We start from the raw sequence: 24,990 nt of genomic DNA, 5'->3' as shown, positions 1-24,990 counted from the left end.
TCACATTGTGGTGTGATAGTATCATGTAGATGGTGTAGTAATGTTACATTCTGGTGTGGTAGCATCATGTAGATGGTGTAGTAATGTTACATTCTGGTGTGGTAGCATCATGTAGATGGTGTAGTAATTTCACATTGTGGTGTGGTAGTGTCATGTAGATGGTGAAGTTATGTAACATTGTGGTGTGGTAGTATCATGTAGATGGTGTAGTAATGTTACTTTGTGGTATGGTAGCATCATGTAGATGATGTAGTAATGTTACTTTGTGGTATGGTAGCATCATGTAGATGGTGTAGTAATGTTACATTGTGGTGTAGTAGTATCATGTAGATGGTGTGGTAATGTCACATTGTGGTGTGATAGTATCATGTAGATGGTTTAGTAATATCACATTGTGGTGTGGTAGCATCATGTAGATGGTGTAGTAATGTCACATTGTGGTGTGGTAGAATCATATAGATGGTGTAGTAATGTCACATTGTGGTGTGGTAGAATCATGTAGATGGTCTAGTAATGTCACATTGTGGTGTGGTAGCATCATGTAGATGTAGTAGTAATGTCACATTGCGGTGTGGTAGAATCATGTAGATGGTGTAGTAATGTCACATTGTGGTGTGGTAGCATCATGTAGATGGTGTAGTAATGTCACATTGTGGTGTGGTAGTATCATGTAGATGGTGTAGTAATGTCACATTGTGGTGTGGTAGCATCATGTAGATGGTGTAGTAATGTTACATTGTGGTGTGGTAGCATCATGTAGATGGTGTAGTAATGTTACATTGTGGTGTGGTAGCATCATGTAGATGGTCTTGTAATGTCCCATTGTGGTGTGGTAGCATCATGTAGATGTAGTAGTAATGTCACATTGCGGTGTGGTTGAATCATGTAGATGGTGTAGTAATGTCACATTGTGGTGTGGTATCATCATGTAGATGGTGTAGTAATGTCACATTGTGGTGTTGTTCATATTGTGGTGTGGTAGCATCATGTAGATGGTGTAGTAATGTCACAATGTGGTGTGGTAGTATCATGTAGATGGTGTAGTAATGTCACATTGTGGTGTGGTAGCATCATGTAGATGGTGTAGTAATGTTACATTGTGGTGTGGTAGCATCATGTAGATGGTGTAGTAATGTTACATTGTGGTGTGGTAGCATCATGTAGATGGTGTAGTAATGTTACATTGTGGTGTGGTAGCATCATGTAGATGGTGTAGTAATGTTACATTGTGGTGTGGTAGTATCATGTAGATGGTGTAGTAATGACACATTGTGGTGTGGTAGCATCATGTAGATGGTGTTGTAATGTCACATTGTGGTGTGGTAGCATCATGTAGATGGTGTAGTTATGTTACATTGTGGTGTGGTAGCGTCATGTAGATGGTGTAGTAATGTCACATTGTGGTGTGGTAGCATCATGTAGATGGTGTAGTAATGTCACATTGTGTTGTGGTGGCATCATGTAGATGGTGTAGTATTGTCACATTGTGGTGTGGTACCATCATGTAGATGGTGTAGTAATGTCACACTGTGGTGTGGTGGCATCATGTAGATGGTGTAGTAATGTCACATTGTGGTGTGGTAGTATCATGTAGATGGTGTAGTAATGTGACATTGTGGTGTGGTGGCATCATGTAGATGGTGTAGTAATGTCGCATTGTTGTGTGGTAGTGTCATGTAGACAGTGTAGTTATGTCACATTGTGGTGAGGTAGCATCATGTAGATGGTGTAGTAATGTTACATTGTGGTGTGGTAGTTTCATGTAGATGGTGTGGTAATGTCACATTGTGGTGGTGTAGTGTCATGTAGATGGTGTAGTGATGTCACATTTTGGTGTGGTAGTATCATGTAGATGGTGTAGTAATGTTACATTGTGGTGTGGTAAGTTCATGTAGATGGTGGGGTAATGTCACATTGTGGTGTGGTAGTATCATGTAGATGGTGTAGTAATGTCACATTGTGGTGTGGTAGTATCATGTAGATGGTGTGGTAATGTCACATTGTGGTGGTGTAGTGTCATGTAGATGGTGTAGTGATGTCACATTGTGGTGTGGTAGTATCATGTAGATGGTGTAGTAATGTTACATTGTGGTGTGGTAGCATCATGTAGATGTAGTAGTAATGTCACATTGTGGTGTGGTAGTATCATGTAGATGGTGTAGTAATGTCACATTGTGGTGTGGTAGCATCATGTAGATGGTGTAGTTATGTTACATTGTGGTGTGGTAGCGTCATGTAGATGGTGTAGTAATGTCACCTTGTGGTGTGGTAGCATCATGTAGATGGTGTAGTAATGTCACATTGTGGTGTGGTGGCATCATGTAGATGGTGTAGTAATGTCACATTGTGGTGTGGTAGCATCATGTAGATGGTGTAGTAATGTCACATTGTGGTGTGGTGGTATCATGTAGATGGTGTAGTAATGTCACATTGTTGTGTGGTAGTGTCATGTAGACGGTGTAGTTATGTCACATTGTGGTGTGGTAGCATCATGTAGATGGTGTAGTAATGTCACATTGTGGTGTGGTAGTGTCATGTAGATGGTGTAGTTATGTCACATTGTGGTGAGGTAGCATCATGTAGATGGTGTAGTAATGTTACATTCTGGTGTGGTAGCATCATGTTAATGGTGTAGTAATTTCACATTGTGGTGTGGTAGTGTCATGTAGATGGTGTAGTTATGTCACATTGTGGTGTGGTAGTATCATGTAGATGGTGTAGTAATGTTACATTGTGGTGTGGTAGCATCATGTAGATGGTGTAGTAATGTTACATTGTGGTGTGGTTGCATCATGTAGATGGTGTAGTAATGTTACATTGTGGTGTAGTAGCATCATGTAAATGGTGTAGTAATGTCACATTGTGGTGTGGTAGTATCATGTAGATGGTGTAGTGATGTTACATTGTGGTGTGGTAGTATCATGTAGATGGTGTGGTAATGTCACATTGTGGTGGTGTAGTGTCATGTAGATGGTGTAGTGATGTCACATTGTGGTGTGGTAGTATCATGTAGATGGTGTAGTAATGTTACATTGTGGTGTGGTAGTGTCATGTAGATGGTGTGGTAATGTCACATTGTGGTGTGGTAGTATCATGTAGATGGTGTAGTAATGTCACATTGTAGTGTGGTAGTGTCATGTAGATGGTGTGGTAATGTCACATTGTGGTGTGGTAGTATCATGTAGATGGTGTAGAAATGTCACATTGTGGTGTGATAGTATCATGTAGATGGTGTGATAATGTCACATTGTGGTGTGGTAGTATCATCTAGATGGTGTAGTAATGTCACATTGTGGTGTGGTAGTATCATGTAGATGGTGTAGTAATGTCACATTGTGGTGTGGTAGCATCATGTAGATGGTCTAGTAATGTCACATTGTGGTGTGGTAGCATCATGTAGATGGTGTAGTAATGTTACATTGTTGTGTGGTAGTGTCATGTAGATGGTATAGTAATGTCACATTGTGGTGTGGTGGCGTCATGTAGATGGTGTAGTAATGTAACATTGTGGTGTGGTAGCATCATGTAGATGGTGTAGTAATGTTACATTCTGGTGTGGTAGCATCATGTAGATGGTGTAGTAATTTCACATTGTGGTGTGGTAGTGTCATGTAGAGGGTGTAGTTATGTCACATTGTGGTGTGGTAGCGTCATGTAGATGGTGTAGTAATGTTACATTCTCGTGTGGTAGCATCATGTAGATGGTGTAGTAATTTCACATTGTGGTGTGGTAGTGTCATGTAGATGGTGTAGTTATGTCACATTGTGGTGTGGTAGTATCATGTAGATGGTGTAGTAATGTTACTTTGTGGTGTGGTAGCATCAGGTAGATGGTGTAGTAATGTTACATTGTGGTGTAGTAGCATCATGTAGATGGTGTGGCAATGTCACATTGTGGTGTGGTAGTGTCATGTAGATGGTGTAGTAATGTTACATTGTGGTGTGGTAGCATCATGTAGATGGTGTAGTAATGTTACATTCTGGTGTGGTAGCATCATGTAGATGGTGTAGTAATTTCACATTGTGGTGTGGTAGTGTCATGTAGATGGTGAAGTTATGTAACATTGTGGTGTGGTAGTATCATGTAGATGGTGTAGTAATGTTACTTTGTGGTATGGTAGCATCATGTAGATGATGTAGTAATGTTACTTTGTGGTATGGTAGCATCATGTAGATGGTGTAGTAATGTTACATTGTGGTGTAGTAGTATCATGTAGATGGTGTGGTAATGTCACATTGTGGTGTGATAGTATCATGTAGATGGTTTAGTAATATCACATTGTGGTGTGGTAGCATCATGTAGATGGTGTAGTAATGTCACATTGTGGTGTGGTAGAATCATATAGATGGTGTAGTAATGTCACATTGTGGTGTGGTAGAATCATGTAGATGGTCTAGTAATGTCACATTGTGGTGTGGTAGCATCATGTAGATGTAGTAGTAATGTCACATTGCGGTGTGGTAGAATCATGTAGATGGTGTAGTAATGTCACATTGTGGTGTGGTAGCATCATGTAGATGGTGTAGTAATGTCACATTGTGGTGTGGTAGTATCATGTAGATGGTGTAGTAATGTCACATTGTGGTGTGGTAGCATCATGTAGATGGTGTAGTAATGTTACATTGTGGTGTGGTAGCATCATGTAGATGGTGTAGTAATGTTACATTGTGGTGTGGTAGCATCATGTAGATGGTCTTGTAATGTCCCATTGTGGTGTGGTAGCATCATGTAGATGTAGTAGTAATGTCACATTGCGGTGTGGTTGAATCATGTAGATGGTGTAGTAATGTCACATTGTGGTGTGGTATCATCATGTAGATGGTGTAGTAATGTCACATTGTGGTGTTGTTCATATTGTGGTGTGGTAGCATCATGTAGATGGTGTAGTAATGTCACAATGTGGTGTGGTAGTATCATGTAGATGGTGTAGTAATGTCACATTGTGGTGTGGTAGCATCATGTAGATGGTGTAGTAATGTTACATTGTGGTGTGGTAGCATCATGTAGATGGTGTAGTAATGTTACATTGTGGTGTGGTAGCATCATGTAGATGGTGTAGTAATGTTACATTGTGGTGTGGTAGCATCATGTAGATGGTGTAGTAATGTTACATTGTGGTGTGGTAGTATCATGTAGATGGTGTAGTAATGACACATTGTGGTGTGGTAGCATCATGTAGATGGTGTTGTAATGTCACATTGTGGTGTGGTAGCATCATGTAGATGGTGTAGTTATGTTACATTGTGGTGTGGTAGCGTCATGTAGATGGTGTAGTAATGTCACATTGTGGTGTGGTAGCATCATGTAGATGGTGTAGTAATGTCACATTGTGTTGTGGTGGCATCATGTAGATGGTGTAGTATTGTCACATTGTGGTGTGGTACCATCATGTAGATGGTGTAGTAATGTCACACTGTGGTGTGGTGGCATCATGTAGATGGTGTAGTAATGTCACATTGTGGTGTGGTAGTATCATGTAGATGGTGTAGTAATGTGACATTGTGGTGTGGTGGCATCATGTAGATGGTGTAGTAATGTCGCATTGTTGTGTGGTAGTGTCATGTAGACAGTGTAGTTATGTCACATTGTGGTGAGGTAGCATCATGTAGATGGTGTAGTAATGTTACATTGTGGTGTGGTAGTTTCATGTAGATGGTGTGGTAATGTCACATTGTGGTGGTGTAGTGTCATGTAGATGGTGTAGTGATGTCACATTTTGGTGTGGTAGTATCATGTAGATGGTGTAGTAATGTTACATTGTGGTGTGGTAAGTTCATGTAGATGGTGGGGTAATGTCACATTGTGGTGTGGTAGTATCATGTAGATGGTGTAGTAATGTCACATTGTGGTGTGGTAGTATCATGTAGATGGTGTGGTAATGTCACATTGTGGTGGTGTAGTGTCATGTAGATGGTGTAGTGATGTCACATTGTGGTGTGGTAGTATCATGTAGATGGTGTAGTAATGTTACATTGTGGTGTGGTAGCATCATGTAGATGTAGTAGTAATGTCACATTGTGGTGTGGTAGTATCATGTAGATGGTGTAGTAATGTCACATTGTGGTGTGGTAGCATCATGTAGATGGTGTAGTTATGTTACATTGTGGTGTGGTAGCGTCATGTAGATGGTGTAGTAATGTCACCTTGTGGTGTGGTAGCATCATGTAGATGGTGTAGTAATGTCACATTGTGGTGTGGTGGCATCATGTAGATGGTGTAGTAATGTCACATTGTGGTGTGGTAGCATCATGTAGATGGTGTAGTAATGTCACATTGTGGTGTGGTGGTATCATGTAGATGGTGTAGTAATGTCACATTGTTGTGTGGTAGTGTCATGTAGACGGTGTAGTTATGTCACATTGTGGTGTGGTAGCATCATGTAGATGGTGTAGTAATGTCACATTGTGGTGTGGTAGTGTCATGTAGATGGTGTAGTTATGTCACATTGTGGTGAGGTAGCATCATGTAGATGGTGTAGTAATGTTACATTCTGGTGTGGTAGCATCATGTTAATGGTGTAGTAATTTCACATTGTGGTGTGGTAGTGTCATGTAGATGGTGTAGTTATGTCACATTGTGGTGTGGTAGTATCATGTAGATGGTGTAGTAATGTTACATTGTGGTGTGGTAGCATCATGTAGATGGTGTAGTAATGTTACATTGTGGTGTGGTTGCATCATGTAGATGGTGTAGTAATGTTACATTGTGGTGTAGTAGCATCATGTAAATGGTGTAGTAATGTCACATTGTGGTGTGGTAGTATCATGTAGATGGTGTAGTGATGTTACATTGTGGTGTGGTAGTATCATGTAGATGGTGTGGTAATGTCACATTGTGGTGGTGTAGTGTCATGTAGATGGTGTAGTGATGTCACATTGTGGTGTGGTAGTATCATGTAGATGGTGTAGTAATGTTACATTGTGGTGTGGTAGTGTCATGTAGATGGTGTGGTAATGTCACATTGTGGTGTGGTAGTATCATGTAGATGGTGTAGTAATGTCACATTGTAGTGTGGTAGTGTCATGTAGATGGTGTGGTAATGTCACATTGTGGTGTGGTAGTATCATGTAGATGGTGTAGAAATGTCACATTGTGGTGTGATAGTATCATGTAGATGGTGTGATAATGTCACATTGTGGTGTGGTAGTATCATCTAGATGGTGTAGTAATGTCACATTGTGGTGTGGTAGTATCATGTAGATGGTGTAGTAATGTCAGATTGTGGTTTGGTAGTATCATCTAGATGGTGTAGTAATGTCACATTGTGGTGTGGTAGCATCATGTAGATGTAGTAGTAATGTCATATTGCGGTGTGGTAGAATCATGTAGATGGTGTAGTAATGTTACATTCTGGTGTGGTAGTATCATGTAGATGGTGTAGTAATTTCACATTGTGGTGTGGTAGTGTCATGTAGATGGTGTGGTAATGTCACATTGTAGTGTGGTAGTGTCATGTAGATGGTGTGGTAATGTCACATTGTGGTGTGGTAGTATCATGTAGATGGTGTAGAAATGTCACATTGTGGTGTGATAGTATCATGTAGATGGTGTGATAATGTCACATTGTGGTGTGGTAGTATCATCTAGATGGTGTAGTAATGTCACATTGTGGTGTGGTAGTATCATGTAGATGGTGTAGTAATGTCAGATTGTGGTTTGGTAGTATCATCTAGATGGTGTAGTAATGTCACATTGTGGTGTGGTAGCATCATGTAGATGTAGTACTAATGTCACATTGCGGTGTGGTAGAATCATGTAGATGGTGTAGTAATGTTACATTCTGGTGTGGTAGCATCATGTAGATGGTCTAGTAATGTTACATTGTGGTGTGGTAGTGTCATGTAGATGGTGTAGTTATGTAACATTGTGGTGTGGTAGTATCATGTAGATGGTGTAGTAATGTTACTTTGTGGTATGGTAGCATCATGTAGATGGTGTAGTAATGTTACATTGTGGTGTAGTAGTATAATGTAGATGGTGTAGTAATTTCACATTGTGGTGTGGTAGTGTCATGTAGATGGTGTAGTTATGTAACATTGTGGTGTGGTAGTATCATGTAGATGGTGTAGTAATGTTACTTTGTGGTATGGTAGCATCATGTAGATGGTGTAGTAATGTTACATTGTGGTGTAGTAGTATCAAGTAGATGGTGTGGTAATGTCACATTGTGGTGTGATAGTATCATGTAGATGGTTTAGTAATATCACATTGTGGTGTGGTAGCATCATGTAGATGGTGTAGTAATGTCACATTGTGGTGTGGTAGAATCATGTAGATGGTGTAGTAATGTCACATTGTGGTGTGGTAGAATCATGTAGATGGTCTAGTAATGTCACATTGTGGTGTGGTAGCATCATGTAGATGTAGTAGTTATGTCACATTGCGGTGTGGTAGAATCATGTAGATGGTGTAGTAATGTCACATTGTGGTGTGGTAGCATCATGTAGATGGTGTAGTAATGTCACATTGTGGTGTGGTAGCATCATGTATATGGTGTAGTAATGTCATATTGTGGTGTGGTAGCATCATGTAGATGGTGTAGTAATGTCACATTGTGGTGTGGTAGTATCATGTAGATGGTGTAGTAATGTCACATTGTGGTGTGGTAGCATCATGTAGATGGTGTAGTAATGTTACATTGTGGTGTGGTAGCATCATGTAGATGGTGTAGTAATGTTACATTGTGGTGTGGTAGCATCATGTAGATGGTGTAGTAATGTTACATTGTGGTGTGGTAGCATCATGTAGATGGTGTAGTAATGTTACATTGTGGTGTGGTAGTATCATGTAGATGGTGTAGTAATGTCACATTGTGGTGTGGTAGCATCATGTAGATGGTGTAGTAATGTCACATTGTGGTGTGGTGGCATCATGTAGATGGTGTAGTATTGTCACATTGTGGTGTGGTACCATCATGTAGATGGTGTAGTAATGTCACATTGTGGTGTGGTGGCATCATGTAGATGGTGTAGTAATGTCACATTGTGGTGTGGTAGCATCATGTAGATGGTGTAGTAATGTCACATTGTGGTGTGGTGGCATCATGTAGATGGTGTAGTAATGTCACATTGTTGTGTGGTAGTGTCATGTAGACGGTGTAGTTTTGTCACATTGTGGTGTGGTAGCATCATGTAGATGGTGTAGTAATGTCACATTGTGGTGTGGTAGTGTCATGTAGATGGTGTAGTTATGTAACATTGTGGTGTGGTAGTATCATGTAGATGGTGTAGTAATGTTACTTTGTGGTATGGTAGCATCATGTAGATGGTGTAGTAATGTTACATTGTGGTGTAGTAGTATCATGTAGCTGGTGTGGTAATGTCACATTGTGGTGTGATAGTATCATGTAGATGGTTTAGTAATATCACATTGTGGTGTGGTAGCATCATGTAGATGGTGTAGTAATGTCACATTGTGGTGTGGTAGAATCATGTAGATGGTGTAGTAATGTCACATTGTGGTGTGGTAGAATCATGTAGATGGTCTAGTAATGTCACATTGTGGTGTGGTAGCATCATGTAGATGTATTAGTAATGTCACATTGCGGTGTGGTAGAATCATGTAGATGGTGTAGTAATGTCACATTGTGGTGTGGTAGCATCATGTAGATGGTGTAGTAATGTCACATTGTGGTGTGGTAGCATCATGTATATGGTGTAGTAATGTCATATTGTGGTGTGGTAGCATCATGTAGATGGTGTAGTAATGTCACATTGTGGTGTGGTAGTATCATGTAGATGGTGTAGCAATGTCACATTGTGGTGTGGTGGCTTCATGTAGATGGTGTAAAATTGTCACATTGTGGTGTGGAACCATCATGTAGATGGTCTAGCAATGTCACATTGTGGTGTGGTAGCATCATGTAGATGGTGTAGCAATATCACATTGTGGTGTGGTAGCATCATGTAGATGGTGTAGTAATATCACATTGTGGTGTGGTGGCATCATGTAGATGGTGTAGTAATTTCACATTGTTGTGTGGTAGTGTCATGTAGATGGTATAGTAATGTCACATTGTGGTGTGGGGCATCATGTAGATGGTGTAGTAATGTAACATTGTGGTGTGGTAGCATCATGTAGATGGTGTAGTAATGTTACATTCTGGTGTGGTAGCATCATGTAGATGGTGTAGTATTTTCACATTGTGGTGTGGTAGTGTCATGTAGATGGTGTAGTTATGTCACATTGTGGTGTGGTCGCATCATGTAGATGGTGTAGTAATGTTACATTCTCGTGTGGTAGCATCATGTAGATGGTGTAGTAATTTCACATTGTGGTGTGGAAGTGTCATGTAGATGGTGTAGTTATGTCACATTGTGGTGTGGTAGTATCATGTAGATGGTGTAGTAATGTTACATTGTGGTGTAGTAGCATCATGTAGATGGTGTAGTAATGTCACATTGTGGTGTGATAGTATCATGTAGATGGTGTAGTAATGTTACATTCTGGTGTGGTAGCATCATGTAGATGGTGTTGTAATTTCACATTGTGGTGTGGTAGTGTCATGTAGATGGTGTAGTTATGTCACATTGTGGTGTGGTAGTATCATGTAGATGGTGTAGTAATGTTACTTTGTGGTATGGTAGCATCATGTAGATGGTGTAGTAATGTTACATTGTGGTGTAGTAGTATCATGTAGATGGTGTGGTAATGTCACATTGTGGTGTGATAGTATCATTTAGATGGTTTAGTAATATCACATTGTGGTGTGGTAGCATCATGTAGATGTAGTAGTAATGTCACATTGCGGTGTGGTAGAATCATGTAGATGGTGTAGTAATGTCACATTGTGGTGTGGTAGCATCATGTAGATGGTGTAGTAATGTCACATTGTGGTGTGGTAGCATCATGTATATGCTGTAGTAATGTCATATTGTGGTGTGGTAGCATCATGTAGATGGTGTAGTAATGTCACATTGTAATGTGGTAGTATCATGTAGATGGTGTAGTAATGTCACATTGTGGTGTGGTAGCATCATGTAGATGGTGTAGTAATGTTACATTGTGGTGTGGTAGCATCATGTAGATGGTGTAGTAATGTTACATTGTGGTGTTGTAGCATCATGTAGAGGGTGTAGTAATTTTACATTGTGGTGTGGTAGCATCATGTAGATGGTATAGTAATGTTACATTGTGGTGTGGTAGTATCATGTAGATGGTGTAGTAATGTCACATTGTGGTGAGGTAGCATCATGTAGATGGTGTAGTAATGTCACATTGTGGTGTGGTAGCATCATGTAGATGGTGTAGTTATGTTACATTGTGGTGTGATAGCGTCATGTAGATGGTGTAGTAATGTCACATTGTGGTGTGGTAGCATCATGTAGATGGTGTAGTAATGTCACATTGTGGTGTGGTGGCATCATGTAGATGGTGTAGTATTGTCACATTGTGGTGAGGTACCATCATGTAGATGGTGTAGTAATGTCACATTGTGGTGTGGTGGCATCATGTAGATGGTGTAGTAATGTCACATTGTGGTGTGGTAGCATCATGTAGATGGTGTAGTAATGTCACATTGTGGTGTGGTGGCATCATGTAGATGGTGTAGTAATGTCACATTGTTGTGTGCTAGTGTCATGTAGACGGTGTAGTTATGTCACATTGTGGTGTGGTAGCATCATGTAGATGGTGTAGTAATGTTACATTGTGGTGTAGTAGCATCATGTAAATGGTGTAGTAATGTCACATTGTGGTGTGGTAGTATCATGTAGATGGTGTAGTAATGTCACATTGTGGTGTGGTAGCATCATGTAAATGGTGTAGTAATGTCACATTGTGGTGTGGTAGTGTCATGTAGATGGTGTAGTTATGTCACATTGCGGTGTGGTAGAATCATGTAGATGGTGTAGTAATGTTACATTCTGGTGTGGTAGCATCATGTAGATGGTGTAGTAATTTCACATTGTGGTGTGGTAGTGTCATGTAGATGGTGTAGTTATGTAACATTGTGGTGTGGTAGTATCATGTAGATGGTGTAGTAATGTTACTTTGTGGTATGGTAGCATCATGTAGATGGTGTAGTAATGTTACATTGTGGTGTAGTAGTATCATGTAGATGGTGTGGTAATGTCACATTGCGGTGTGGTAGAATCATGTAGATGGTGTAGTAATATCACATTGTGGTGTGGTAGCATCATGTAGATGGTGTAGTAATGTCACATTGTGGTGTGGTAGAATCATGTAGATGGTCTAGTAATGTCACATTGTGGTGTGGTAGCATCATGTAGATGTAGTAGTAATTTCACATTGCAGTGTGGTAGAATCATGTAGATGGTGTAATAATGTCACATTGTGGTGTGGTAGCATCATGTAGATGGTGCAGTAATGTTACATTGTGGTGTGGTAGCATCATGTATATGGTGTAGTAATGTTACATTGTGGTGTGGTAGCATCATGTAGATGGTGTAGTAATGTTACTTTGTGGTGTAGTAGCATCATGTAAATGGTGTAGTAATGTTACATTGTGGTGTAGTAGCATCATGTAGATGGTATAGTAATGTCACATTGTGGTGTGGTAGTATCATGTAGATGGTGTAGTAATGTTACATTGTGGTGTGGTAGCATCATGTATATGGTGTAGTAATGTTACATTGTGGTGTGGTAGCATCATGTAGATGGTGTAGTAATGTTACATTGTGGTGTAGTAGCATCATGTAAATGGTGTAGTAATGTCACATTGTGGTGTGGTAGTATCATGTAGATGGTGTAGTTATGTAACATTGTGGTGTGGTAGTATCATGTAGATGGTGTAGTAATGTTACTTTGTGGTATGGTAGCATCATGTAGATGGTGTAGTAATGTTACATTGTGGTGTAGTAGTATCATGTAGATGGTGTGGTAATGTCACATTGTGGTGTGATAGTATCATGTAGATGGTTTAGTAATATCACATTGTGGTGTGGTAGCATCATGTAGATGGTGTAGTAATGTCACATTGTGGTGTGGTAGAATCATGTAGATGGTGTAGTAATGTCACATTGTGGTGTGGTAGAATCATGTAGATGGTGTAGTAATGTCACATTGTGGTGTGGTAGAATCATGTAGATGGTCTAGTAATGTCACATTGTGGTGTGGTAGCATCATGTAGATGTAGTAGTAATGTCACATTGCAGTGTGGTAGAATCATGTAGATGGTGTAGTAATGTCACATTGTGGTGTGGTAGCATCATGTAGATGGTGTAGTAATGTCACATTGTGGTGTGGTAGCATCATGTATATGGTGTAGTAATGTCATATTGTGGTGTGGTAGCATCATGTAGATGGTGTAGTAATGTTACATTGTGGTGTGGTAGCATCATGTATATGGTGTAGTAATGTTACATTGTGGTGTGGTAGCATCATGTATATGGTGTAGTAATGTTACATTGTGGTGTAGTAGCATCATGTAAATGGTGTAGTAATGTCACATTGTGGTGTGGTAGTATCATGTCGATGGTGTAGTAATGTTACATTGTGGTGTGGTAGCATCATGTATATGGTGTAGTAATGTTACATTGTGGTGTGGTAGCATCATGTAGATGGTGTAGTAATGTTACATTGTGGTGTAGTAGCATCATGTAAATGGTGTAGTAATGTCACATTGTGGTGTGGTAGTATCATGTAGATGGTGTAGTGATGTTACATTGTGGTGTGGTAGTATCATGTAGATGGTGTGGTAATGTCACATTGTGGTGGTGTAGTGTCATGTAGATGGTGTAGTGATGTCACATTGTGGTGTGGTAGTATCATGTAGATGGTGTAGTAATGTTACATTGTGGTGTGGTAGTGTCATGTAGATGGTGTGGTAATGTCACATTGTGGTGTGGTAGTATCATGTAGATGGTGTAGTAATGTCACATTGTGGTGTGGTAGTATCATGTAGATGGTGTGGTAATGTCACATTGTAGTGTGGTAGTGTCATGTAGATGGTGTGGTAATGTCACATTGTGGTGTGGTAGTATCATGTAGATGGTGTAGAAATGTCACATTGTGGTGTGATAGTATCATGTAGATGGTGTGATAATGTCACATTGTGGTGTGGTAGTATCATCTAGATGGTGTAGTAATGTCACATTGTGGTGTGGTAGTATCATGTAGATGGTGTAGTAATGTCAGATTGTGGTTTGGTAGTATCATCTAGATGGTGTAGTAATGTCACATTGTGGTGTGGTAGCATCATGTAGATGTAGTAGTAATGTCACATTGGGGTGTGGTAGAATCATGTAGATGGTGTAGTAATGTTACATTCTCGTGTGGTAGCATCATGTAGATGGTCTAGTAATGTTACATTGTGGTGTGGTAGTGTCATGTAGATGGTGTAGTTATGTAACATTGTGGTGTGGTAGTATCATGTAGATGGTGTAGTAATGTTACTTTGTGGTATGGTAGTATCATCTAGATGGTGTAGTAATGTCACATTGTGGTGTGGTAGCATCATGTAGATGTAGTAGTAATGTCACATTGCGGTGTGGTAGAATCATGTAGATGGTGTAGTAATGTCACATTGTGGTGTGGTAGCATCATGTAGATGGTGTAGTAATGTCACATTGTGGTGTGGTAGCATCATGTATATGGTGTAGTAATGTCATATTGTGGTGTGGTAGCATCATGTAGATGGTGTAGTAATGTCACATTGTGGTGTGGTAGTATCATGTAGATGGTGTAGTAATGTCACATTGTTGTGTGGTAGCATCATGTAGATGGTGAAGTAATGTTACATTGTGGTGTGGTAGCATCATGTAGATGGTGTAGTAATATCACATTGTGGTGTGGTAGCATCATGTAGATGGTGTAGTAATGTTACATTGTGGTGTGGTAGCATCATGTAGATGGTCTTGTAATGTCACATTGTGGTGTGGTAGCATCATGTAGATGTAGTAGTAATGTCACATTGCGGTGTGGTAGAATCATGTAGATGGTGTAGTAATGTCACATTGTGGTGTGGTAGAATCATGTAGATGGTGTAGTAATGTCACATTGTGGTGTGGTAGCATCATGTAGATGGTGTAGTAATGTCACATTGTGGTGTTGTAGCATCATGTAGATGGTGTAGTAATGTCACATTGTGGTGTGGTAGTATCTTGTAGATGGTGTAGTAATGTCACATTGTGGTGTGGTAGCATCATGTAGATGGTGTAGTAATGTTACATTGTGGTGTGGTAGCATCATGTAGATGGTGTAGTAATGTTACATTGTGGTGTGGTAGCATCATGTAGATGGTCTTGTAATGTCACATTGTGGTGTGGTAGCATCATGTAGATGTAGTAGTAATGTCACATTGCGGTGTGGTAGCATCATGTAGATGGTGTAGTAATGTCACATTGTGGTGTGGTATCATCATGTAGATGGTGTAGTAATGTCACATTGTGGTGTGGTAGCATCATGTAGATGGTGTAGTAATGTTACATTGTGGTGTGGTAGCATCATGTAGATGGTGTAGTAATGTTACATTGTGGTGTGGTAGCATCATGTAGATGGTGTAGTAATGTTACATTGTGGTGTGGTAGTATCATGTAGATGGTGTAGTAATGTCACATTGTGGTGTGGTAGCATCATGTAGATGGTGTAGTAATGTCACATTGTGGTGTGATAGCTTCATGTAGATGGTGTAGTTATGTCACATTGTGGTGTGGTAGTATCATGTAGATGGTGTAGTAATGTCACATTGTGGTGTGGTAGCATCATGTAGATGGTGTAGTAATGTTACATTGTGGTGTGGTAGCATCATGTAGATGGTGTAGTTATGTTACATTGTGGTGTGGTAGCATCATGTAGATGGTGTAGTAATGTTACATTGTGGTGTGGTAGTATCATGTAGATGGTGTAGTAATGTCACATTGTGGTGTGGTAGCATCATGTAGATGGTGTAGTAATGTCACATTGTGGTGTGATAGCATCATGTAGATGGTGTAGTTATGTTACATTGTGGTGTGATAGCGTCATGTAGATGGTGTAGTAATGTCACATTGTGGTGTGGTAGCATCATGTAGATGGTGTAGTAATGTCACATTGTGGTGTGGTGGCATCATGTAGATGGTGTAGTATTGTCACATTGTGGTGTGGTACCATCATGTAGATGGTGTAGTAATGTCACATTGTGGTGTGGTGGCATCATGTAGATGGTGTAGTAATGTCACATTGTGGTGTGGTAGTGTCATGTAGATGGTGTAGTTATGTCACATTGTGGTGAGGTAGCATCATGTAGATGATGTAGTAATGTTACATTCTGGTGTGGTAGCATCATGTAGATGGTGTAGTAATTTCACATTGTGGTGTGGTAGTGTCATGTAGATGGTGTAGTTATGTCACATTGTGGTGTGGTAGTATCATGTAGATGGTGTAGTAATGTTACATTGTGGTGTGGTAGCATCATGTAGATGGTGTAGTAATGTTACATTGTGGTGTGGTAGCATCATGTAGATGGTGTAGTAATGTTACATTGTGGTGTAGTAGCATCATGTAAATGGTGTAGTAATGTCACATTGTGGTGTGGTAGTATCATGTAGATGGTGTGGTAACGTCACATTGTGGTGGTGTAGTGTCATGTAGATGGTGTAGTGATGTCACATTGTGGTGTGGTAGTATCATGTAGATGGTGTAGTAATGTTACATTGTGGTGTGGTAGTGTCATGTAGATGGTGTGGTAATGTCACATTGTGGTGTGGTAGTATCATGTAGATGGTGTAGTAATGTCACATTGTGGTGTGATAGCATCATGTAGATGGTGTAGTTATGTCACATTGTGGTGTGGTAGCATCATGTAGATGGTGTAGTAATGTCACATTGTGGTGTGATAGCATCATGTAGATGGTGTAGTTATGTTACATTGTGGTGTGATAGCGTCATGTAGATGGTGTAGTAATGTCACATTGTGGTGTGGTAGCATCATGTAGATGGTGTAGTAATGTCACATTGTGGTGTGGTGGCATCATGTAGATGGTGTAGTATTGTCACATTGTGGTGTGGTACCATCATGTAGATGGTGTAGTAATGTCACATTGTGGTGTGGTGGCATCATGTAGATGGTGTAGTAATGTCACATTGTTGTGTGGTAGTGTCATGTAGACGGTGTAGTTATGTCACATTGTGGTGTGGTAGCATCATGTAGATGGTGTAGTAATGTCACATTGTGGTGTGGTAGTGTCATGTAGATGGTGTAGTTATGTCACATTGTGGTGAGGTAGCATCATGTAGATGATGTAGTAATGTTACATTCTGGTGTGGTAGCATCATGTAGATGGTGTAGTAATTTCACATTGTGGTGTGGTAGTGTCATGTAGATGGTGTAGTTATGTCACATTGTGGTGTGGTAGTATCATGTAGATGGTGTAGTAATGTTACATTGTGGTGTGGTAGCATCATGTAGATGGTGTAGTAATGTTACATTGTGGTGTGGTAGCATCATGTAGATGGTGTAGTAATGTTACATTGTGGTGTAGTAGCATCATGTAAATGGTGTAGTAATGTCACATTGTGGTGTGGTAGTATCATGTAGATGGTGTAGTGATGTTACATTGTGCTGTGGTAGTATCATGTAGATGGTGTGGTAACGTCACATTGTGGTGGTGTAGTGTCATGTAGATGGTGTAGTGATGTCACATTGTGGTGTGGTAGTATCATGTAGATGGTGTAGTAATGTTACATTGTGGTGTGGTAGTGTCATGTAGATGGTGTGGTAATGTCACATTGTGGTGTGGTAGTATCATGTAGATGGTGTAGTAATGTCACATTGTGGTGTGGTAGTATCATGTAGATGGTGTGGTAATGTCACATTGTAGTGTGGTAGTGTCATGTAGATGGTGTGGTAATGTCACATTGTGGTGTGGTAGTATCATGTAGATGGTGTAGTAATGTCACATTGTGGTGTGATAGTATCATGTAGATGGTGTGATAATGTCACATTGTGGTGTGGTAGTATCATCTAGATGGTGTAGTAATGTCACATTGTGGTGTGGTAGTTTCATGTAGATGGTGTAGTAATGTCAGATTGTGGTTTGGTAGTATCATCTAGATGGTGTAGTAATGTCACATTGTGGTGTGGTAGTGTCATGTAGATGGTGTGGTACTGACCTCTTTGTGGTGGCGGGGTCCATGTGGGAATGGCTCATTTCCATAAGAGCTGCCACTGAAGACAATAAGACTACAGATGCCCTGGAACTAACTTGCAGTCCATGACTGTATTTACCTATACTACCTACATGGATAGACACATTGTAAGTACAAGCATGCATTGCACTCCTCCTGAGCACTTTGGGTATGGTTAGCCTGATCAGCCAGACTGGTGCCATTGGCCAATCAGATTTCCTTGCTGACCCAATCATTTGTACTCTGGGGACCATATCTCAGCAATTTGGGGCTACTCTGCAAAATGTGAATTCACCATGAACAGATCTGCACATTATAATCATTTCATAGTGCACGTATCCCGCTGTCCTGTGAGAGCGACAATCTTTTTGCCAACCTGCTACACATTCGTGATTATTTTTTTTAATCATTCAAGAATGAATGAAATTCTAGTGATAATAATCTTCCATTTAGAGAATAGCTCAGTTTCATCATCTCTAATACTGGAGATAACACAAATTAATACTTTGTACATCAGTGTCACTGCTGGCTGCTTACAGAGATGTACAGTGTAATTATTATTATCTCTCAAGCGATTTGGAGGATAGAAGTTGGCGGCTGTACTTACTCAGTCTGTTTCTCTTGCAGTTTGTTCTCTGTGTTCCATAGATTATCCTGGAGTCTCCGGGAAGTGGACAGAAGGTCGTCTTTCTCCTTCATAGTTCTCTGCAGTTGCTGAGTGGTTGTTCTCCACTGTTCTTGACTTTTATCCAGGGAACTCTTGGTCCATTCTAGCTCCGCCCTGGTCTGTCTCAGGACTTCCTCCATCGCCTGTGCTCCAGAGTCCTTCATGATGATCTTACTGGTTAAACTTGAATTCAGATTGTCATGTTGTCCCCACAGTTCTTCTAATCTGATGGCTATTTCATGTTTGTCCTGGGACACCTGTGACACTGGTACATACAGAGAGACAGTATGATATACAGTAATACTATGATATTTCATTCTATTTTTCTTCATGTAGACATATTTACTAGGTAGCACAGTTGATATGGGCTTTACTTTTGCGTCTGCCTCATGGGAAATTCGCCACTGACTACACAGCAGCTGGTCATATGAAGTGTGGGTCACCGCTTCAGGGGCATGTACATCTGCAGGGGATCTGTATCACATGTGACTGTATGGGCCTACCTGGATTTGGATGCAGCAGCGGCAGGTGAGTGTCTTTGGCTGAAGTCACGTCTGGCAATTTATGCTAATGCCGCTACAGAGCCCTTTCCTGGTGAACATCTGTGTGTCCAAATGTGCAAGGACTGAGGCGCCCACTCTGATCATCGCCAGGTGCGGCAATCATGCTCAGTGCACATTTAGAAGGCACCACTGGTCGCACCATTGAAACTTGCAACAGCCCCATGCCAGATGCAGAATCTCCATGAACGTTTGGCTTCCAATGTGAGAGAAAGAGCATCTGTGTAGGCAAATATGCCTGCAACATGCCCATAACACGCCTATCTCTGTGCATCGTGTAGTCAATGCCCATTTCCGACAGCATCCGCAACCCCCATGGGTTTCTATTAGGGATGCGATGCTGTCAATTTTATCAAGCTCTGAAACCCACCCCAGCAAAGGCTGCAGCACATGCGAGGTCTGTAGTACACTAATGTGCAGGAGCCGTTAGAAAGGAGTGAAGAGACCACTAATACGCAGGAGCCCTTATAGAGGAGTGAAGAGACCACTGATGTGCAGGAGATCTTATAGAGGAGTGAAGAGACCACTGATGTGCATAAGCCCTTATAGAGAAGTGAAGAAACCACTGATGTGCAGGAAACCTTATAGAGGAGTGAAGAGACCACTGATGTGCAGGAGATCTTATAGAGGAGTGAAGAGACCACTGATGTGCAGGAGCCCTTATAGAGGAGTGAAGAGACCACTGATGTGCAGGAACCCTTATAGAGGAGTGAAGAGACCACTGATGTGCAGAAGCCTTTATAGAGGAGTGAAGAGACCGCTGATGTGCAGAAGCCTTTATAGAGGAGTGAAGAGACCACTGATGTGCAGGAGCCCTTATAGAGGAGTGAAGAGACCACTGATGTGCAGGAGACCTTATAGAGAAGTGAAGAGACCGCTGATGTGCAGAAGCCTTTATAGAGGAGTGAAGAGACCGCTGATGTGCAGGAACCCTTATAGAGGAGTGAAGAGACCACTGATGCGCCGGAGCCCTTATAGAGGAGTGAAGAGACCACTGATGAGCAGGAGCCCTTATAGAGGAGTGAAGAAACCATTGATGAGCAGGAGCCCTTATAGAGGTGTGAAGAAACCACTGATGAGCAGGATCCCTTATAGAGGAGTGAAGAAACCACTGATGAGCAGGAGCCCTTATAGAGGAGTGAAGAGACCACTGATGTGCAGGAGCCCTTATAGAGGAGTGAAGAGACCACTGATGAGCAGGAGCCCTTATAGAGGAGTGAAGAGACCGCTGATGTGCAGGAGCCCTTATAGAGGAGTGAAGAGACCACTGATGAGCAGGAGCCCTTATAGAGGAGTGAAGAGACCGCTGATGTGCAGGAGCCCTTATAGAGGAGTGAAGAAACCATTGATGAGCAGGAGCCCTTATAGAGGAGTGAAGAAACCATTGATGAGCAGGAGCCCTTATAGAGGAGTGAAGAGACCACTGATGAGCAGAAGCCTTTATAGAGGAGTGAAGAAACCACTGATGAGCAGGAGCCCTTATAGACGAGTGAAGAAACCATTGATGAGCAGTAGCCCTTAAAGAGGAGTGAAGAAACCATTGATGAGCAGTAGCCCTTAAAGAGGAGTGAAGAGACCGTGAGGACCTCAGGGATGGGTTATATGAGTTCCTTTCCTGAATGTGCTATTAAATACATTCAGGCAGCATTATTGCGTCCTGCAATGCGATCATGAGCGCTAATATTGTGTTCAGTCCACATTGAACATGTGATTCTAGATTAATAGGCCCCACAGTATGTAACACCCATATAAGAAATGTTAAACTGACTGTTTCACTTGTAAATCCGATATTCGTGAGACAGAGGCATTTCTAGAGAGGAGGGGGCCCGAGTGCAGTCTCTGTCATGGGCCCCCTCCTCTCTTACCGGTGGACAGCAGCTCACTGATCGGTGCATGGCTAGCACCGCACTTGTAGACTCTGGGCATAAGCGTGTGCCCAGAATCTACAGCGCATGAGCCGGTTACCGGGAAAATGGCTGCGGCGCTGGTGAGTCTGATTTCTCCACCATCAATGCACCATCAGTGGCAATATTGCTTACTCGAGCAGCCCCTGTCTGACAGAGTTTTACTTGCAACTTTTTCAAAACACGGTCTCTTTGTCTACGGTGCTGTGAAAGAGAACGCATATGCTTGCCGAAACACGCCCATAGCACGCACATGGTCCATGACACTCACTTAATAGGCACATAGCATGCCAATGGCAGTCTCATAACACACCCATGACACTCCCATAACCCATACAGAACTCACCCATGACACTCCCATAACACACCCATGACACTCCCATAACACATCTATGACACTCCCATAACACATCTATGACACTCCCATAACACGCCCATAGCACGCACATGGTCCACGACACTCACTTAGTAGGCACATAGCATGCCAATGGCAGTCTCATAACACACCCATGACACTCCCATAACCCATACAGAACTCACCCATGACACTCCCATAACACACCCATGACACTCCTATAACACAACCCATGACACTCCCATAACACATCTATGACACTCCCATAACACATCTATGACACTCCCATAACACGCCCATAGCACGCACATGGTCCACGACACTCACTTAATAGGCACATAGCATGCCAATGGCAGTCTCATAACACACCCATGACACTCCCATAACCCATACAGAACTCACCCATGACACTCACGTAACACACCCATGACACTCACATAACACACCCATGACACTCACATAAGACACCCATGACACTCCCATAACACACCCATGACACTCCCATAACACATCTATGACACTCCCATAACACGCCCATGACACTCCCATAACACACCCATGACACTCCCATAACACACCCATAACACACCCATGAAACTCACATAATACACCCATGACACTCATGACATTATCAAAACACATCCATGACACTCACATAATAAACACATGAAACTCCCATACAACTCCTATGACACTCCCATAATACTCCTGTGACACTCCCATAATACTCCTATGCCACTCCCATAATACTCCTATGCCACTCCCATAATACTCCCATGACACTCCCAAAATACTCCTATGCCACTCCCATGATACTCCTATGACACTCCCATACTACTCCTATGACACTCCCATAATACTCCTATGCCACTCCCATACTACTCCTATGACACTCCCATAATACTCCTATGTCACTCCCATAATACTCATATGGCACTCCCATAATACTCATATGCCACTCCCACAATACTCCTATGGCACTCCCATAATACTCCTATGCCACTCCCATTCTACTCCTATGACACTCCCATACTACTCCTATGACACTCCCATAATACTCCTATGACACTCCCATTCTACTCCTATGACACTCCCATACTACTCCTATGGCACTCCCACAATACTCCTATGGCACTCCCATAATACTCCTATGCCACTCCCATAATACTCCTATGGCACTCCCATAATACTCCTATGGCACTCCCATACTACTCCTATGACACTCCCATAATACTCCTATGACACTCCCATACTACTCCTATGGCACTCCCATAATACTCCTATGCCACTCCCATAATACTCCTATGGCACTCCCATAATACTCCTATGACACTCCCATAATACTCCTATGACACTCCCATAATACTCCTATGACACTGTAATAATATAACCATGACACTGTAATAATATAACCATGACACTCCTATAGATAGGGGCATATCTATAACGGGTGCAGGGTGTGCAGAGCATATGGGCCCCTCATACAGAGCACCCATAAGGTGCGTACACACTGGGCGATTAAAGTGGATGACTGAACGATGACGATATCGTTATCATTCAGTCGTCCACTTTATTGTCCATGTTTAACATCAAAACGATGAACGATAACGACAACACTCTAAATGCGATAAATGAACAAACCTGTTATATACAAAAAGCTTTAAAACACTCTAAAAGTCCCCCCTCACCTCCAAATAATAATTAGCAGTGGTTGTGTGGGAGGCAAGATGGCGTGTACCCCGGCTCCTTTCCTCTCTATATAAACTCTTTCCTAGGAAAAGACGATTTTCAACAAATGATTGTGATGGGATCACAGAGCGAGAGAGAGACTTTACCATACTCTATATCCCAATGAGGTTTCACTGCTCAAAGCCAGCTAACATCTCCTGAATGGTCCAGATTCCCTCGTCACATTATAATCTATGGAGGAGAACCATGACCTGAGGTTTCTGAGGCCAGTAATTTGCAGCAGAGATGGAAAATGTAGCCCAAGTGATTGGTTGTAAAAACACAAGATGGCTGCCAGCAATGCGCCAATAAACATGGGAGATACTCACAGCACACGGACAGTCCGATGACGGCAGCCAGGGAGACGAGTAGCAGGAGGAAGAGGATGGCAGTGACGTACTTGCTGAGAAGGTCGTATACACCTGCACACAAAACAGACAGGGGCCAGATCTACAGTATATCATTATTTACATGTGACTACAATATATAATGATATATAAATACATTCATATAGGGCCTGATTAGCATCTACACTATGGCCCTCATTCAGAGGCGGTCGCAAGAAGTGATCGCTCTCTCTGAATGAGGGCGGCCACTTCATTTTTTTAGTGCGGCCTCCTGGTCGCTAGCTAAGCTGTGGGATACCATCCACCGCTTAGCGACCGGCCAGGGTGATGGTTGCAATGGTCAAGACCATCATGCGACGAGACTCTAAGGTTGGGTCTCGGCAACCGCAAGCCCCAGGGCGCTTCCTGCTCTGATCAAGCAGGAAGCTCCCCACTGACATCACTGCTGATGTCAGTGCGGTCACCCACAAAATGGCAGGCATTCGCTTGGGAATGCCTCCATTTGTGTAGCCACCCCTCCGCCCCGCCAACAAAATGGGGTGAGCTGTCGATCAACATCGACAGCCGCCCATTTTGTAGTGAGCTCTGGAGCGAGAGAGTTTCTCTCTCGCTCCGGGGCTTGTGCACGTGCAGTGCGGCCACTGCGTGTGCACAGGACCTTAACATCAACCTAGTTGCGAGCGCTCAGTGCTTGCGACCGGGTCTGAATGAGGTCCTACATGCGCAGATCAAGCATGTGTAAAATATGTACTGTGCATGTGCCGCAATTGCACTGCATCCGACATCGGCAGCGCATCCACCTCTGAAACAGCCCCTTTATCACTAATTATTGGTCTTATGAGCAGGCGACCTGGTTCCACAACCACTCTGCCCTGAGAACCCTACAGGCGAATACCACAGACCGGTGCCCCTGAGTATATGAATGCAAGCGCTCCATTTCCTTATCACCCATTTTGTGTGGGGAATATGGCGTCTTCAGATTGCTCTCTGTACTGGATGTAGTCAAGACACCAACGGTCAAAATGCTGACTGCCAGTATCCCGACACTGATAGCATGGCATGAGACTAAAGATAGGCGTCTAAATACCGACGTCTATCATTAGCCCCACGCCAAAATCCCAATGCCCCGGCATACCAAATGTAAGCAAGCCAGATGTCGCAAACTGTTAGCTGCGGGGGGCAGAGGGTTAGGTTTAGGCTAGGGGAAGGGGGGGTTAGGGCTAGGCACCTTTGGAGGGAGGATAGGGTTAGGCACCCCTCCGGGAGGGTTAGGTTTAGGCTGCAGGGAGGGGGTTTAGGATTAGGCTCCATGGGGGAGAGTTAGGATTAGGCATCACCCCCAGAGTCTTTGTGTTAGGCCCC

At 42.1% G+C, this 24,990-nt stretch overlaps 1 protein-coding gene across 1 annotated transcript in view; it reads right to left on the bottom strand.

Moving 5' to 3' along the window:
• Positions 1–24,990, bottom strand: part of LOC148474246 (uncharacterized) — a 424,182-nt gene that overhangs the window by 379,635 nt on the left and 19,557 nt on the right. The window contains exons 3-4 of the mRNA XM_088458892.1: positions 23,611–23,703; positions 18,675–18,999 (exon numbers count right to left, since the gene is read on the bottom strand). Coding sequence (XP_088315018.1) covers positions 18,675–18,999; positions 23,611–23,703 — 418 coding nt within the window. The remainder of the gene's footprint in view (positions 1–18,674; positions 19,000–23,610; positions 23,704–24,990) is intronic.

The sequence above is a fragment of the Taudactylus pleione genome, unplaced genomic scaffold (assembly GCF_031769625.1).
Source record: "Taudactylus pleione unplaced genomic scaffold, aTauple2 ptg000862l, whole genome shotgun sequence".
In the NCBI taxonomy this organism is placed as follows: Eukaryota; Metazoa; Chordata; class Amphibia; order Anura; family Myobatrachidae; genus Taudactylus; species Taudactylus pleione.
This window is presented reverse-complemented; position numbering and strand designations above follow the sequence as displayed.